Raw genomic sequence first — 17811 nt, forward strand, 5'->3', positions numbered from 1 at the left:
TGGCAAACTGCCAGCCACCTGGAGGATCCATGAGGAAGACCCCAGCAGGGATATTCACTAGAAGCCAGGGACAGGAAGGGGGGGCTGAGAATGTAGCCAAGAACAGAGTTAGAACTTCAGATTTTAGAAAGCAAAAATTATAGCGGTGGGGGGACAGGGAACAACTCTTTCCTGTCAGAGGTCTGGAGGACCTCAGATGGAACTTTTGCAGGAATCATAATCCCATATGCAATCTGTAGATTTAATGTTTACTATATTCCTCTCTGTTAAATACTTTTCTGTATCTTCATGATAAGGAAACTTGCAAGAAGGGGAGTACCAGCTGTCTAGGAAGGTGTCATCCTGAGTTATTGTAGACTAAAGGAAAAAGAATAATCTGCCAAAAACATTATCTGAAAAGATCTTGGCAGGGCTTACTGGACACACACAAAGGTTACCACGGTATACTTTATGACACGTATGAACTGATCAGGAGACACTGGATGGCTGTCCCATCGACCCTTCCAGACCCAGCTCAAGGATCACATCCCCTAAAAAGTTCTTTCTGGCCCCCAAAAGCACAGAGAGAGACTGTTTTCTGTCAGAGATATGAATTGATTCCCCATTTCTGCCCTGGGGTTTTATAGTACCTTGTCTATTTCTGTGATACAGCACTTCTCTAACTATATTGCAATTGTTCCCTTTCTTTTCCACTGCTGCAACTACTCCTGTTCCTACCATACACATAACCCAGTTATTGAGGATACACTATGTGGCGGGAAGTGTATTCAGTGTGATCTCATTCCTATAGCAACTCTGCAAGGCAGCTGTCATCATCCACATTTTCAATATGAGAATACTGAGTGCCAGAGAACTTAGTGCACTTGCCTAGCACCACAGAGCCAGGATGTGGTAGAACTGGGCCTTAAACCCATATGTGCCAAGAGCCCATGTCCTCAGAACGCTGGTAAACAGGCAAGGCTAGACAAAAGCAATGCTATCCAGGAAGAGAAAGGAGAATATGCAGTGCCCTATATAAGCTTTGTGAGCTGAGGACATATAGAAAAGAGACAGATGAACCTGACAGATACGATAATAACTAAGAAGCTATTGGGAAAAGAAAAAAATCCAGAAATAGGATCAGAAGAAAGGAATAAAGAGGAGGAAGATGGATTTGAAAGATATTTCTGACAATATAGCTACGATTTGTCATCCAGCGGGTCATGTAGATAAGTGAAAGATGACCTCAAAGAATTACGTTTAAATGACTAAAAGATGCCTAATAGATGCACCTTTGAAATAAAAGTAGAAGAGGATATTATAGTTCACGATGGAAATTTCCATGTAGAACATGTTGGGTTTGAGAACACAGAAAGATGTTTATGGTAGACATTGCATGAGCAGCTAGCTGTTCAATGGAGCCCAGAGGACCCCAGAGGCCAGCAAGGGACAAGACTGCAGCACAGATGAGAGCAGAGGTGCAGGTGAAGCCACAGAGTGGGTGAGCTGCCAACGGAGATTGGCGAGACACCCAGGGCTGGAAGGCTGAGTGTCTCACCTTGAAGGGCGCTCAGCTATGCAGCAGGAAGAAACATACAACTAACTGGCGGTGTCTGGGAAGGCCCCCACAACAGCCACTCGGAATTTGCATTTGGAAAGGAAAACAGTGGAAAAATACTTGTGGCTAGCCTTGACTGAATGCTTACTAGGTGCCATGCCCGGGTTTATGTTCTTTGCGTATACTCAGTCATTTATTCTTCACAAACTCCAAACGGACTGCACTACTATTAACACAGTTTTACTGATAAAAAGAAAAAAACCAACCCAGAAAACTTGAGTAACTTCCTCAAGATGACCCACTGATAACTGGTCAAGCTGGGACTGAATCCAGCTGGTCTGGTACTCACACCCCAGGCCTCATTCTTAACTACTTGCTGTATGGAGACTTCTAAAAGGGCAGAAAAACTAACACCAACGTCATAGCAAATAACCACAAGTCACATCTCCAAGCATTCCAGGGAGCATGCATGGAACAGCTACTGTGGCCTGTAAGGGGAACACAGGAACGGACGAGCAAAAGGTTGATTACCAAGGAGCTGACAGTCTATGGCAGGGGTGTCCAAACTGTGGCCCGCGGGCCAACTGCGGCCTGCAATCCATTTTTGATTGGCCTGCAGCAAATTCCAAAAATATATTTAGTTTACTTAAATAAACCAGGTGATGCAATACGTACTTCACCTCGAGTGAGTGGCCCGGCTGTTTGTGTATTTGACCGCATATGGCCCTTGGTGAAAAACGTTGAAAAAAGTTTGGACACCCCTGGTCTAGGGTGAGACAGACAAATAAACCAATTATTAAAATGAGTGATAACTGCCATGCTTACATTGAGCATCCTGTGGGAGCTCAGAGGTGACAGTGAGGAATCTCTTTTGGGAATGAAGCCTGGGCCAGCAGTGAAGGTGACACATCTTACCTGAGTATTGAACAAGGGTGGATGTTCCAGGAAAAGAAAAGGAACTCAAGACACAGGTAGCAACATAGAGTTCTGAAGAAACACATCATACTCAGGAAAAGGTAACAGACCAGTCCTGGCTGGGAGTGCAGATCGGAAAGACAGACACAGGACACACCGGGAATCGCACTGAAAGACCAGCTAAGGATTTAGCCTGTAGTTCACAATGAGTCACTAAAAACAAACAAAACACCTCTATGGCTTTGCACATCTGTTTTCTGGAACTGTCACTCCCCATGCCTCACCCTCTTCCCCTTCACCTACTGACAAACACATCATCCACAGATCCCACCTTCAGTGTCACTTCTTCTGAGAGCTATCTCTGCATTGGAGGCCACGTGCTCCAACAGTTCCTTTGACTTCTCCTTATTCTATTTCAATGCCACCCCGCCCCCAATTTTCCTAGAATTACCTACTCATTATCTGGATTCTCCACTAGATTAAAACCTCTGTGATTTAGAGTTTTTTTCTGAATGTTGCTTCCGATGCTGTGCTCAGCTCCTGGTAAATTAGTAAGCACTCAATAAATATTTGATGAAATGAGTATAAAAATAAGAGTTCATATCCTCTAGCATGAAATTCAACTCGACAAATACTACAATTATGTACAAAGCGTGACCCTGCCCTCAAACAGTATATGAAAAAGGGAGATTTATCATATGCTCTCCTTGCAGAAATGCATTTCAATCCTATTGGGAAAACAAATGTAATTGTGTGACACAAGTTCACAATGACAGACACTTTTCATTTATACATTACAAAAGAGTTATGCTCCAGGAAGGTCATTAAGAAATGCAGACACACTTATCTCCAGCACAGGATGAAATACGCGTATGCAGCTTTTGAGTCAGAATTGCATGTTTTACAAGTAAACCTGTTTTCAAAGAAAATCTATGACTGAGAAACCATTGAAGGATTTTTGCAGTGAAAATACATCAAGTTCCTGGGAGAAGAGGAAGGGTGACAATTCACTTGGACCTATCAAAGAAAAAATCTTGCAGTGTTAGAGAGAATGCTACCCTCAAGGAAGTGAAGTCGATTTTTTAAGGGAATTGCATATAATGCAAAATACAGAACAAAGTACAGCATGATCAGAGAAAGCAGACCAGAATGGTTAAGTCTGAAGAGTATAGCATATGAAACCAGAGGAAGAATGTAAGGGTGTTTGGAGTAATATAAACAAGACTTGGGGATGACGCACCTCTACTTTATCACGGAGGCTTCGGAAAGATACCTGTATGTCCTTCGGCCAGCCTAAGAGAAGTTGATGTCTTGTTCTTGTCTGTCCAGCATCCCTCTTTCCAGCAGGATCTGCCCTTGTACTATGCCATATGGTCCGGTAAAGCCAGCAGCTCATGGTGCCTCAGCAGCCAGATGTGTCATCCCCACACCACAATGACTGGTCAAGGGAGAGTATTTGACTCAAGCAAAGCCAACCAAAGTTCTTCCACGAGAAACAGCATTTAGGTTTCTCTTCCTGTGGACTCAGAGTTCAGGACAGTTTAAGACTCATGTTGTCTGTGCTTATTTTTCTGGACCCAACCTGAGAAGGAATCCATCAAGAAAACAGCACAGGAACAAAGAAGAACAGATAGAAAGATAGAAACAGATAGAGAAACAAGCACCGAGACAGAGAGGAAGACAAACGGAGAGAAAAAGAAGGAAAGACGGAGACAAATAGGAAAGGGAAACAGAGACAGAGGGAGAAAGCTAGACTAGATGACATTGTTCAAACCCTGGAGAGCCATGTCTGCAGCCAGACTTTTCAGCTAATTGAAACAATCAATTTAGTTTCTGTCACATGCTGCTGGGAAAGATCTTACTAATGTATCATCTGATAAGCAATTTGGTAAGAACACTAGAGTCAGGCAATTCATTGGGCTATATACAGGGAAAGCCCTCTTCAAAGCTTATTTAAAACATAAATTCACTTGGGTAAGCTAAAAATATATTCACATAACAAGTCTGCTAATTACATATGAATTAATTAGAATTTACAAGAAGCTACTATTTATAATGGTTACCTCTAGGGTTTACAGCCGTGGAGATGGTGAGAGAGACTTGGGAACATTTTTATGTTTTACTTGTGAAATGATGACTTTTCTTTTTTTTTTTTAACAATACTAGGTATTATTGGTATGAGTTTTTAAAAAACTGTGAAGATTAGAAAAGAGATTGTTGAAACAGATCAAACACAAGGTCGTGAAGATTGATATAAGGTCTACGGGAGGAAAAATCTACTGACAGGAGATGGCAAGGGCTCCTCTCCCGTAGGGGGAGAATCTAGGGCATTTTGTGAGAAAGCAGAGAGAACGTACTGGTCAGAAAGATTTCCATGTCCACTGCCTTGATCTAACTTCATGGGGAACTCCTAACACTAAAGTCAGAATGTTCTCAGCCAATTGAGGAATGTGCCGTCCCAGGGGCACTTTCAGCTAAAAGGTTATTATGGCTGCTGTTGCATTTGAGAAGTGTTAACTTCTAACAAAGAGAAAATTGAAGTTTAAAACACATATTTCAGAAATTAGTAAAAGTAAAGGCTCCCAACCTCTATCCAACTGACTGCCCAATCTAGCCAGCACCAGCCCCCGTGGCCCCCGTATAACCATCAGTAATGTTTTGGTATACCTTGTCTCTCCCTCCCCCCACTGCTCACTCCTGTAAACCCAGATGCAAACATCTATATATTTATTGTACAAAAGTGGAATTATTCTAAACATTAAGGTCTGAAACTTGCTTTTTTTTTTTTTTTTCCCCACATAATACACCACTGATATCTTTCTAGGACAACACACACAGCTCCCTTGTGGTTTTTAATAGCTGCGTTATATTCTACTTTTAAAACCAGTATTCTATTAGATACCTGGTTGGTTTTCATTCACCACAGAACCTTAGATTTAAAACAATCAATTCTACCTTATGCTGTAATGCAGTTCTTGACTTCTCATGACCCATGCTATATGATGCAGGTATTTTAATTATGCTTTGGAAATTATTTTTAATGAGGCAATAAGCTTGCATTGAAAGGATTCAATTCTCAGAGCACCAGGAAGCACAGTGGATGAAAAGTGGTAGTTGGGGAAACGTATCTCATAATATTTTGCTTTGATCCAGGGGTCTGCCATCTGGGTGTAATTTGGCGTCACAGTGAGCATTCTTGCTCGAGAGGCACTACCCTTTATCAGACTCACTGCAGCTCCAGAGAGGACAAGACGTCTTGCCAGGAGTTACATGGTGAGCAATGACATCTCACCTCAGTGAGACACTCACTCTGTGCCTTTCCCCAGCCTGGCCCAACTGTCATGGGAGGGACACAGCAAAAACAGAAACTAGATGATACATAAAATCATACTCTTCCAGGCTAAAATGTTGCCCTGTAATGTCCAAAGTGGACCTTCCAGCCCAGTAAAAATATCACTCTTGGGATAGGAAATGCTTGAGACAGATGGCAAGTTTTCCAGGCTCCTAAAAGAAAACAAAACCATTTGACTCCACTTGACTTACGGTATTGGAGTTTTTGATGTCCACTATCAGAGAAGGGAATGGAATTATTGACAGCACTGTTGAAAAAGAGAATGCATTGAACACTCCATTTGTTCCAGTGTTTACCAAATACCTAAATCCGTATTTCTATGATTGTTAATTGTCAATCTCCCCATGAAAAGTTTAGTTCCGTGAAAGTGGGGACCTTGCCCTTATGTATATGCTTGCGCTTTCTCCCATTGGGGGAGACAGAGACATTTAAGAAAAAACAAAAGAAAAATTAATTGTGGTTTTAATCATAATTGCACTAAGTTCTCAAAGGAGAAGAATGGGTTTAATGAGGTCAAAGAGGGCTTCTGCAAGGAAGAGAGGATTGAGCTGAAATCTTAAAGACACCAAGGAGTGAGGTGGCAAAGGAGCTCATCAGGCAGAGGAGCGAAGGGCCTAAGGTGGCTGAGCACAGAGCACTGGAAAGAGAGGGCAGACCAAGACAGTGGCGGCCCTGACAGTGATACTGGCTGACAAAAGACATGAAGTGAGGCTGGGACGCAGACAGGAAACAGATGGCGCAACACTCTACAGGCTAAGGAGTTTGGTCTTGATCCTCGGTGCAATGAACAGCCATTGCAGGATTTTAAGCAAAGGGGCCACAGGATCAGAGTTGCAATTTTAAAAGATGGCTATGAGAGCTTCTTAGTAGAGCGTGAACTGCAGGGGAATAAAATAGATGTGCAGAGAATAATTAGGAGGTCGATGCAGTGACTTATGCAAAAGATAACAGTTTGGACTAGGACGATAGAGACAGAGAGAAATAGACTAGGATCTGTTTAGGAAGGAAAAATCTATAGGACGTATTTAAATGGAGGGGATAAGGAAAGACTGCATAAGAATTACTACGCGGTATCTGGATGAAGCAGCTGCGGGAGGTCCAAGTTTGGTAAGAAAGATCATGGGTTGGGTGGGTAGTTACAAGAAACTGAAATTAACATCCACTAACATTGAGTGCTGTGCCAGCTGGGTCAACGCTATGCCTTAAATGGATTATCTAACTTTATCCTAACTGCAACCCTATAAAATAAGTGCTATTGCCCCCATTTTTAGAGAGGAGAAAACTGAGACTCAGAAAGGCTTAATAAACGTATCACCAATTTCAGAGCTACAAATTGGCACATCAGTTTTAAAGCAGAGGGTTCTTAATGACCAGTCCATACTGTTTTGTGACAACTCAGGGAAAATTTCATGATTTCAAAAGAACTAGACAGTTAATCTGGAACTTGGAAGCCCAATCTTCCTAGGAAAACTTCAGTCCTTACAGAGCTGCCCAGAGTAAACTCTCCACATTAGGAAGAGATTCTACACTTCCCTCTCAGCTCATTTTCTTCCCCTTACTTTGGCCCGAACCTCAAGGTTACCTCCGGTTGCCCTGATCCCTCAGCTTTGCCGTCTCCAGCTTCCTACAACACTTTCAGTCTCACCAGTCATTTGGGCAATGATCGCATGCAGTCTACCCTGCACGATTTCCATATATTTTCTATTTCCTTACATTTTATTTTTTTCTAATTTGAACTTTCATTCAGTATATACTGTCTTAAAACATCTTTCACGTATTGAAGTCAGATTGTTATAAACAAGCTAATAAACACAAATTTCAAACTATGAGACACTACGGATCTGGCTGCCAATCAACAGTTCAGTTTTACCAGTGTCATTATCTCTAACTGTAGACTGGAGTCTCATTATACATGCATTTAACTTAAGCATATTTACCTATATGTTCTTGGCAGAGTGAGAGCGAGAGCGAGAGTGAGAGGGCAATTTATATAGGGTAAGCTTGCCATTCCAATCAATAAACACATGTCCCAGGGGATGCAAGATAAAACGGCTGTTCCCTCAGCTGGTTTTAGTCCCTAAGGACCTTTCCCAGTGTGAGTACTTCCCTGAGAAGACTCTGATTTTAGTGTTTAAAGGCATGTATTTTCGATATACCACAATCTCTAATTTTAGCCAACTGCTTTTCCTATTTCTCAATTAAAGAAATGGTGACCTATCCCAAGACTGGAGGAAAAACTGGTCTGTTGAACGACTCAAGAGACAGTAACAGATTATCCCTGATCATTTTGATAATGTAATTTGTACACCACACTTGGTTTTGAGAACTAACCCCTATGATACGGCTATCGTGATGGCTGCATACGTTCATGCAATCATCTGCATTTTAAATTGCATTATTCCTTTACTTTTAAATACAAATGAGCAGGAATTAGAAAATAAAAAGTGCTGATACAACGAATAAACCCACATCTCCAACAAATGAGGCAAAGATGGAAATCACTAGGCCTTCTGAAGTCAAATGTGGAAAAGAATGAAATTAAACCACAGGAATAAAATGCTAGCCCTGGGTCCAAAAAAACAACAACAATTACTGGGGATTTTATAATCATCTTTAACCTTCTGGAAAAGTCTCCACAGTCACAGGTACATACCTAAATATGCACATAAAATTGTAATACAGACACATTTTCAGGAGAAGGTCATGTTCAAACATAGAACACCATCATTCTGAACCACCCCTGCTGCCTATTCTTGCCACTCAGCTTCCTCAGAACTGTGTGCATGCCATCACTATAAAATTTAGTGCTTTGCGGTAAACTTGATGGCTATTACCTGTCCCTATCAAGAGTGTAAGCTCCTTGCAGGCAGGTTCTAGGCCTTCCTAATCTCTGTGTCCGCAGGGCCTCAAAGAGCATCTGACTAACAAGGGGCCTTCTGCAAAGAAGGACCATGAATGAGTAAGTGAATAACCGGTAGGGAATCTCTAAGATTCACTTCTTCTAATGAATTAGGGAAGAAAGAAAGACACATCTCCATAACCATTAGCACAGAGCTCAGCTATGCACATGGCTTTGTCCTTACCTATCCAGAGAAATGCAGCAGAGGTGAAAAATTGATGCCGTTGTCAGCAGAACGTCTAGAGAGGTCCGGACCAGGCAAAACATCTCCCCATAAATCCAAACGTCTTGAACCAGCTCAATGGCACCAAAGGGCATCACAAGTATAGAAACCAGCAGATCCGCAAAGGCAAGAGAGACAATGAAATAGTTGGTTTTTATTTTCCTGTGAGTGAAAAAATATAAAGGGCAAGGCAGAGGAAAGGATGAAGGAAGGAGGTTAGTGGAAAAGAAGCAAGAGCGAGAAGAGGAGGAAACAAAAGCAAAGAAAGAAAGGAAAAAGGGAGGGAAGAAAAATAAAGAAAAGTCAAATGTGTAATGTATTCTGTGAGGTTCAGTTTCCCCTGCTGTGACCTGGCTGGAAAGACCCTGCATGGTCTGGCCTCTTCTGAATTCTCTAGACCTCTCTTGCACCAAAGCCCTCTCTTCCTCTCCCCTTTGGCCCGAGTCGCCTGATTTGAGACCCTTGTGCATGGAGCCCCTCCTGAGAACCTTTACACAGGTGTGGCTCTATCTTCCTACTATCGGCCCTTCAGGCCTCTGTTTGGTCATTCTCAAGGAACCCTCCGAAAGTGCCACCCTCACAAACAGTATCAAATTCCACTGTTTTCCACTCTGAGACTGACTACCACGTGTCTCACATTTGCGACACATATCAGAATGTGCATTTATACTTTCTTGCGTCATTACTGGATTAGGGCATGTTTTGTATAGCGAGGAAGGCAGTAGATGAGGCAGGACTGCATCTTTTATCCTCTTTCTGGCCTGGTGGTCCTTAATCCAGGCTGCACACCAGAATCACTCAGTCAATTTTGATAACATTGATGCCCAGGGCTCACCCCAGACCAATTAGTTCAGGGACCCTGGGTGATTAACACACTTACCCACCCCCCAGGGTTGCCAGATAAAATACAGGACACCCAGTTAAATTTACATTTCAGATTAGCAATGAATTATTATTTTGTCTAACTATGTTCCAAATATTGCATGGGACATACTTATACTACACGTTAGCAATTTTACAAAGGTCTTCGGATGATCTTAATTGCAGTCAGGGTTCAGACTGGTGAAGTGGAAAGAGCAAACCTCCAGGTTTAAATCCTAGATGGGTCACTAGTCAGCAACCCCTTCCCTGAACCGATTGATAAAGTGGGGAGGCTAGATTAGATACGCTCTTGATGGTTGCATATCTAGTGATCACAGTTCCTTAAAAATCCAACAACGTGAAATGCAGGAACACAGAATGGAAATGCACTTAAGTGATTACACGGGTCATGCTAGAGTTATGTGTGATCTTTTTCCCCCTGCTTTATTATAATCAAATTATAATGGAAATTACAAATTCAGACCCCAGCTCTCCAGGGAGATCCAAGAAGTCCTCAAGGTCACCTCATGCTACTCACCTGAGCTGCCTGTCCCTGCATACAGCCACCATCACCAGCAGGTTCCCCAAGATGGCCATCAGGATAACCGCCGAGAGAAACGTGAGCAGCACGACCTTCTCCACTGACCTGAAACCCTCCTTAGAACTGAAAGACATACATACACACACACACACACACACACACACACACACACACACACACAAAGAATTTAAGGAAACTTTGAGACATGGGGAAGAAAAGTAATCTTTTCCTCATTTATCTTCAGGAATGTAACTTCGCCATCAGCAGCTGCAACACACATTTATTGTGCACCTAATATATGTCAATGTCTGTCCTGTCACTTTACATGTTATCCTAGTGAATGCCTACATCATGGGGAGGCAGCAGCTCAGAGAGGTGATTTAACTACCTGGAGACTGCAGTTATTCTCCATCCGAGAACTTGTGCCTTTCCTTCAGAGCACTTCCTTGTACTCAGAAATGCATTTGGTTGATTTGTTTTGTGCACCTACCCAGCTAGGTTGTAAGCTCCAGAGGCAGGGACCTCGTCTGCTTTATCTGTTGACAAATTCAATTCTAATGTGCCACTCATGTTTATCGGATGAAGGAAAGATGGCCCTGGATGAATGAATGATGGTAATTTGAACAAGGATCTGCATGAATACAAAAGCCACCCTGTTTTCATTAGTCCTTCCCAGTCTACACAGAAGCTGCTGTGTACAGGTGGGCTGTCCCTGGAACAGGTCACAGCCTGAAGCTTGTTCTTATATAGCTGACCTGGACTCAGGTTCTGTGAAGTCATTGGAACAATAGCAGCCAATCAGTAAACTCAGGGACTCCTTTCACTGCCCTGAGAAGAAACCACATTTCTTTTGGTGCCCCACATAGCAGTTCAAATTGTGTTCTTGTCCATTTTGGTATCTAATTTGATTCTATAACCCCTGCCATCCGCATGTAAATCATTTTGTTTTATTAACTTGTAAGTGAGTGTTCCCTATCTATAACAGCATAATATCTGCAGGTTATTCAGAAGCTACAGGAAAGCATTTTATTTTTTATCAGAGTAATAAAATGCTCTTTTTAAATGAAGTTTCAAGGGATCTTAACATTCTCGGGCTCAAACCCCACACTTCAATACAAAACAACTAAGGCCCAAAGAGAGGAACTAAGTCGTCAGAGAACGTTAGTGGCTGATGTGGAAGAAGCTGCTTGTCCTGTGAGCCCACTACTGGAAACACAGGGTCCCAGGAATCAGGAAATACGTATCAGTCTGTATCGAGCTCCTCTGACTGAAAACCAAGATGGCTGCCCGCCCCAAATGGCAGCACCCGCCAAGTGCTGGCTCTGGTCTTGTCCAACACTTTTCCCATGAGGCTTGGCACAAAAGACAAGGTGCTGGTTAGAATAAAGAACCAGTATTGCAGCGGCTGGAGAAGCAGAGAGTCCCTCCACTCTGCTGACAAGTGCTGTTAACTGATTAATCGATTGTTTGAAGTCTTTATGGCTAGGGCTCAGACAAAAAGAAATTCGAGGTATGTTCATCTAAATCACTCTTCCACACCTAAATTCCAATTGTCAGCAATACAAATATCAGACAGGGAAGATTAAACTCAATGAGGAAAAAGACCTTAACAGGGTGATGTGGCTACCCAAAACTAATCTGATCTTCAGCCACGTTAACTGAGGTAAAGTGTCTAACAAAGGAAGTGACAGTAATTTATTTATTCAAGTCTCAGATTAAAGTTAACCCCCACTTAATGTACCACAGCCAACAAACATTATTTTCTTTATAGCATGTATTGTTATCTGAAATGGCTTCTGTTATTGATTCTTGTCTGTGCCCCACCCCCACAGATTGACCTCGGTTATCTTTTTTCAGCACAGTGTCGAGTGCCAGGCACAATGTCTATTCTACAGTAGGTGTCGTGTGTAGGCATGTGCAGTACATAGGAAGTGCTCAATTATTTGTTGATTGAATGAAAGAAAGACATTTTATTCATAATGGTGAGGTTTATCCTTCAACATCTTTGAAAACTGATTGAAGGTACAGAGAAGATTTTACCCAGAGAAAAGAAGACCCAGTACAAGACACACAAGCTATTTTTAACTACCTGAAGGGCTGTCATTTGAAATAAGAGTAGATTTGTGCATTCACAGTCATTCAACAATACTTTCTGAGCACCTTCTCTGCATGAAGCATTGTTGTACGTTCTAGGGAAGCAGAAATAAGCAGAGCAGAGAGCAGGCAATGAATAGATAAAAAGAATTATGTGAAGTGTCAGCTGGTAATATATACTACAGCAAAAAATCTAGGAGGAAAAGGAGGACAGGCCTGCCATTGGTGGATGAAGGTCTGGCTATCTAATAGGGGTCATCAGAAAGGCTCAGTGACAGGGTTGTCACACCTTAGGTTGTATAACAAAGTAGATGAGTGAGCAGGCTTTAAGCAGTGGATCTGGACTTTGGCTGCATATTGAAATAACGTGAGGAGACTCAGTAACTGATGATACCAGCTTCTCCCCCCCCCACCCACACACATACACACAGATGATGATTTCACTAGTTTGGGTTACAGCCTAAATATTGGAATTTTTGAAAGTTCTTAAGTGATTCTGCTGTGCAATCAAGGTTGAGAATCACTGATAGAGGGAAGAAGATGTAGTAATGGTGAATAAGAACTTTCTAACACCTAAGGATGTTCTGCAATAGCTTCCTGGTGTTACTTTGAGCTCCCTGGCTCAGGAAGTGTTTAAGGAGACCTAGATGTCAATGATATACGCCTTCACACCCAGTAGGATGGCTATTATAAAAACAAAACAAAACAAAAATGAACAATAACAAGTATCGGTGAGAATGTGGACAGATTGGAATCTTGGTGGATTTCTGGTGGAAATGTAAAATGGTGCAGCTGCTGTGGACAGCAGTTTGGTGGTTTCTCAAAAGGTTAACTATAGAATGACCATATGGTCCAGTAACTCCAGATGTAAGGATATACCCCAAAGAATTGAAAGCAGGGACATGAATAGATATATGTACACCAATGTTCATACCAACATTATTCATGATAGCCAAAAGGTAGAAACAACCTGAGTGTCCATCAACAAATAAATAGATAAATAGAATGTGGTATATACATACCATGGGATTTTATTGTCATAAAAAGGAATGAAGTTCTGGATAAACCTTAAAAACATTATGCTACGTGAGTTAAACTAGGCACAAAAAAGACAAATATTGTATGATTCCACATATATGATAAGCCTAGAGTAGGCAAATTCATAGAGAAATAAAGTAGAATTGTGGTTACCAGGGGCTTGGGTGAGGGGAGAAGGAAATGGGGAATTATTTAATGAGTACAGAGTTTCTGTTTGGGGCAGAAATGAAAAATTCTGGAAATGGATAGTGGTGATGGTTGTATACCATTGTGAATGTACTTATTATCACTGAATTATACATTTAAAAATGGTTGTTTTATGCATTAATGGTAAATTTTATGCTATATACAATAGATTACAATAAAAAAAGAATACATAAATGACCATATATCAGGATATTGTGTAGGGCTTCTATATTGGAGGCAGGTCTAGCTGATTTTAGGTCCCTTTCTTGTTTATAGACAATGGTCTGAACATATCCTTCGAACATGGATTGTCTGTCAACCATAGCTTCACCATTAGAACCACGTCCCCTGTACTGCCTTTCCTCTTGTACGAGGGGAAAAAAAAAAAAAAGATGCAGAGTCTGTGGTGACAAGCTCTGGCTCCAGAGAAGGTATATCTCAAATTAAATGGGAATGTCAGGGTCATAGAACCCCAAGTTCAGTGTTATGGTTCATTTGTGGCATGCCAATTAGGAGCTCGAAATAGCTAAACTTTAAACTGAGTGACAAGCAAAATTTAACCATGGAAGGAGCTTTCTTAATTAGGCAGAACTGTCAGTTGAACTGTAAATGTAAGTCCAGTAATAATAATTAAAATAAAGTAGGAACCACTTCTGCTAAATCCATGTTACATCCTTGGGTTACCACTGATATCTTCCAAAAATACTGTCAACCATTGCCAGACAGTTCCCATCTGACCAAAGAGCTCTGCCTACTCCACTAAATGGATTCTGCAACAGTTACTCTTATGAAAAATTTTACTTTCTCTTCTTTTTCAGTGATCTCTTGATCCATTAATAAAAAACAACAACAACAAAAAACTCCACAAACTTGTTGGCTCTGTTTTCTCTGTTCTTAATAAAAGAAAAACTACACCATTTTCTCTATTCTTAATAAAAGAAAAACTACAATAAAGTTCCACAAACGTTCTTAAGAACACCATTTTCTCTGTTTTTAATAAAAGAAAAACTACAATACAGTTCCACATATGTGAAAGTGGACTATAAATGACAAAGTATATTATAAATAAGTAATCATTGCTATTAATATTAGAAGTCTATACAGGGACAATAGCTAAAGAATTTTTAGGTTATGTTCTGTGATATCATCCAGAATAATTGGTTTCAAGGTCCCACGCACACATAATACACTTCGTTAGGAGTCAAGAATGCTCTTCTCTTTTTATTGCACCAGCTTTGTTCATAACAGCTATGTACCTTCAAAAAGTCACTTTTTCTGAACCTCAGTTTCCTCAGGATCAACTGAGAAAGTCAGATGAAATCTCTCATTTATCAAATATGTACTGACCGCCAACTATTTGCCAAGATCTGTGCTAAGTACTGGGACACAACAGTAAAGAAAGTGACAAAGTCCTCACTTTCACAGACCTCACACTGCTGATGGAAACAGACACTAAACAAGGGCACAACTGAAAAAGTAAAGAAATAAAGTTTGTGATCAGGTTTCAAACTTTAATGTTCATATGAATCTACTAGGGACATGGTTAAAATGCAGATTCTGAGTCTTTTGGTCTGGGGTGGAGTCTGGGGTTCTGCATTTCTGACAAGCCCCTGGCTCATGCTGAGCCTCAGTGCTGCTCATGCTGCTGGTTCATGGGTCAACTTGGGGTAGAACGAGTATCAAGGGCATTGATGGTGTTATAGAGAACAACTGGGTTAAAGGGAAACTTTAGGCAAGCAGGGAACACTGGAGGTGACGCTGGTTAAAACACAGAGTGCTGGACCCACCCACACAGTTTCCATCCCAGTACACCTGGGGTGGGTCCCAAAGTTTGTATTTCTGACAAGTTCCCAGGTGATGCTGATGCTGCTGGTCTGGGGACCTCACTTGGGGGACGTTGGCCTAGAGCATCGTGAAGGATGCCCTTCACCCTCACCCTCATTTCCACACTGCAAATTGCTTTTGCTCGTAGGTTTGGAACTTCCTGCTTGAAGGTGGGTAGATTTGACATTGCTTTATCAAGCACCTACTATAGGGCAAACGACACACTAAGGAAATTTTCGATGTTGGCTCATTTCATCTTCATAATTACCATGTCATCTAATATCACGATGCCCTGTTTTCAGAAGAGATGGGTGTTTAGTATGGTGAGGAGACATAAGATCCCATGTTTTCCTTGCTTTGGTGGACCTGAGATTTAGACCTGCACACTCTGATTACAAGTGCAATGCTTTTCCCACGAAATTTCAAATGTGCTCGTGTAAAATAGAATTTCCTTTAAAAAAAAGGCATGCTAAAGTGTTACGTTTTTGTCCAGAAACTTAATACCCAAAATGTTGACAATGACAGCTTAATACACCTTGTAAAATATGCTGGCTATAGAAAATGATAGGGGGAAAAAAGGAATCCTTTCAGGATGGAAATTACACATCATGGAGTTTCTGTGCAATTCTAAAACAACACTTTTTGATTGTTTTTGAAGACACTATAGAGGAGAGTAAGAGGGTGGGGGATGGTGCATAGCTAATGAAGGTCAGGTATTTTTCAAATATAAATACATGGAGAAAAATTCTTATGGCAAGTTCTTAATAGACTTTTCCAGGGCCTCAAAGATCACACGTATTGGGCATGACAAAAACTTCAAAGCCCAAAGAGGATCTGTCTGCATAGAATATAATAAAGTTCAAAGCTGCAAGGAATACAAAAGATACCAGGATCAAAGACACTGTTCTCTGAGGTCATGCCTGAATGTAAAGCCAAGCCACAACTGACGTGACAAGGTGAGGTCAACATTTGGGAAGATTGTCACTACTGCACAGCGTGTAACTACCAGGGCTTCCATTCTTCTTGGAAACAAAAACACTCAATGGTAGTGCCAGTAAATTATACCTTAGATGTGAGTCTCACTTTAAGAAAATCCATTTTTTTTCAAAATCGAAACTGACCAAACAGTTCCAGAGACAGATTTTTTTCTTTACAGTACATTTTTTTCTTTATATGCTGATCAGTGTAGCGTCTGTGGTTTGCTTTGCAAACGGCTCTTTACCTACAATTGTTCAGGGTACAGAAATGTCCATCAGATAATGTCTTCCTTTGGAATAAAACACATGGCCTGTTTTCAGAATTTGGCTGATCATTTCCTTGACATTTTTCTTGTGATTTTGAGAAATCCAGCCCAGGGAAAAATGTGGACTACATGGAGCCTCTCCAATGTGGTCAATCATTTACCCCAAGGATAGGAGATCAAGGAAAGGTGGAATTTCCCACGCTCTGAGAACAAGCTGCTCCCCATTTCTTTGCTTTAGGTGGCCTCTTTTTCTGTGCCCAATTTCTAATGTATCCAGCTCTGCATATTTGCCTGGGTCCTGGCTGGCTGTTGGAAAGTAGTATGATTTCTCTTCTCAGCTCCACTTCTGACAGTGTAAAAATCTTATGCTCAGATGAGAGAAGAAACTGCTTAGTGTTGCTCTACTTCAGGGATAACCAAACATCAGCCAATGGGCCAAATCCAGCCCACTGCCTGGTTTTGTAAATAAAAGTTCATTGCAACACAGTCACACTCAATTGCTTTTGTATTTTCTATGGCTGATTTCCACTACAGAGGCAGAGTTGGGTAATTAGAGCAGAGACTATATGGCCTACAAAAGCTGGAATTATGTAGTCTTGGACCCTTTATGAAACAAGTTTGATGACCTCTGCTCTTTTGGATCAGAGAGAAGTTTGGTCTAAAGAAGAATATGGTATAGAAACACTAAGACCTCCAAGACCTTACTCAAAGAAATCTATTGAACTGGAGTCATTCAAACCTCTAGATTTTCTAAGCACAAAGCAGCAGCATTCCAGTTGACCAGGCCAGAAATCAGGCACCTTACTCCATTTCTTCTTCTCCTTTACCTCAGTCATTAGCTATTTTGAGTGTCTCTTAAATTTCTTCACGCCTCTCCAGCCTGCTGTCAATCCCCTAATGGAAGCCTTTCTGTTATCTCTGCCTAAGACTACAACAGTCACTATTGCCTACTCTGTCTTCAGTTGTCAGTCTATTAGACAGCTTAAATTGAACATTTCCAAAATCAAACTCTTGATTTGCCTCCCCTCAAACCTATTTCCCATCACAATAAGCAGCAAAGCTATTTTTCCAGTTGTGCAGGCCAAAAACCTGGGAGTG

At 41.3% G+C, this 17811-nt stretch overlaps 1 protein-coding gene across 8 annotated transcripts in view; it reads right to left on the reverse strand.

The window, feature by feature from the left end:
• HTR4 (5-hydroxytryptamine receptor 4) overlaps nucleotides 1-17811 on the reverse strand; it is a 154838-nt gene that overhangs the window by 65119 nt on the left and 71908 nt on the right. For all 8 annotated transcript variants that reach the window (XM_074313739.1, XM_074313738.1, XM_019734368.2 and 5 more), the window contains exons 3-4: nucleotides 10326-10451; nucleotides 8888-9088 (exon numbers count right to left, since the gene is read on the reverse strand). In XM_074313739.1, coding sequence (XP_074169840.1) covers nucleotides 8888-9088; nucleotides 10326-10451 — 327 coding nt within the window. The remainder of the gene's footprint in view (nucleotides 1-8887; nucleotides 9089-10325; nucleotides 10452-17811) is intronic.

This window comes from Rhinolophus sinicus, linkage group LG10 (assembly GCF_036562045.2).
Source record: "Rhinolophus sinicus isolate RSC01 linkage group LG10, ASM3656204v1, whole genome shotgun sequence".
Lineage (NCBI taxonomy): Eukaryota > Metazoa > Chordata > Mammalia > Chiroptera > Rhinolophidae > Rhinolophus > Rhinolophus sinicus.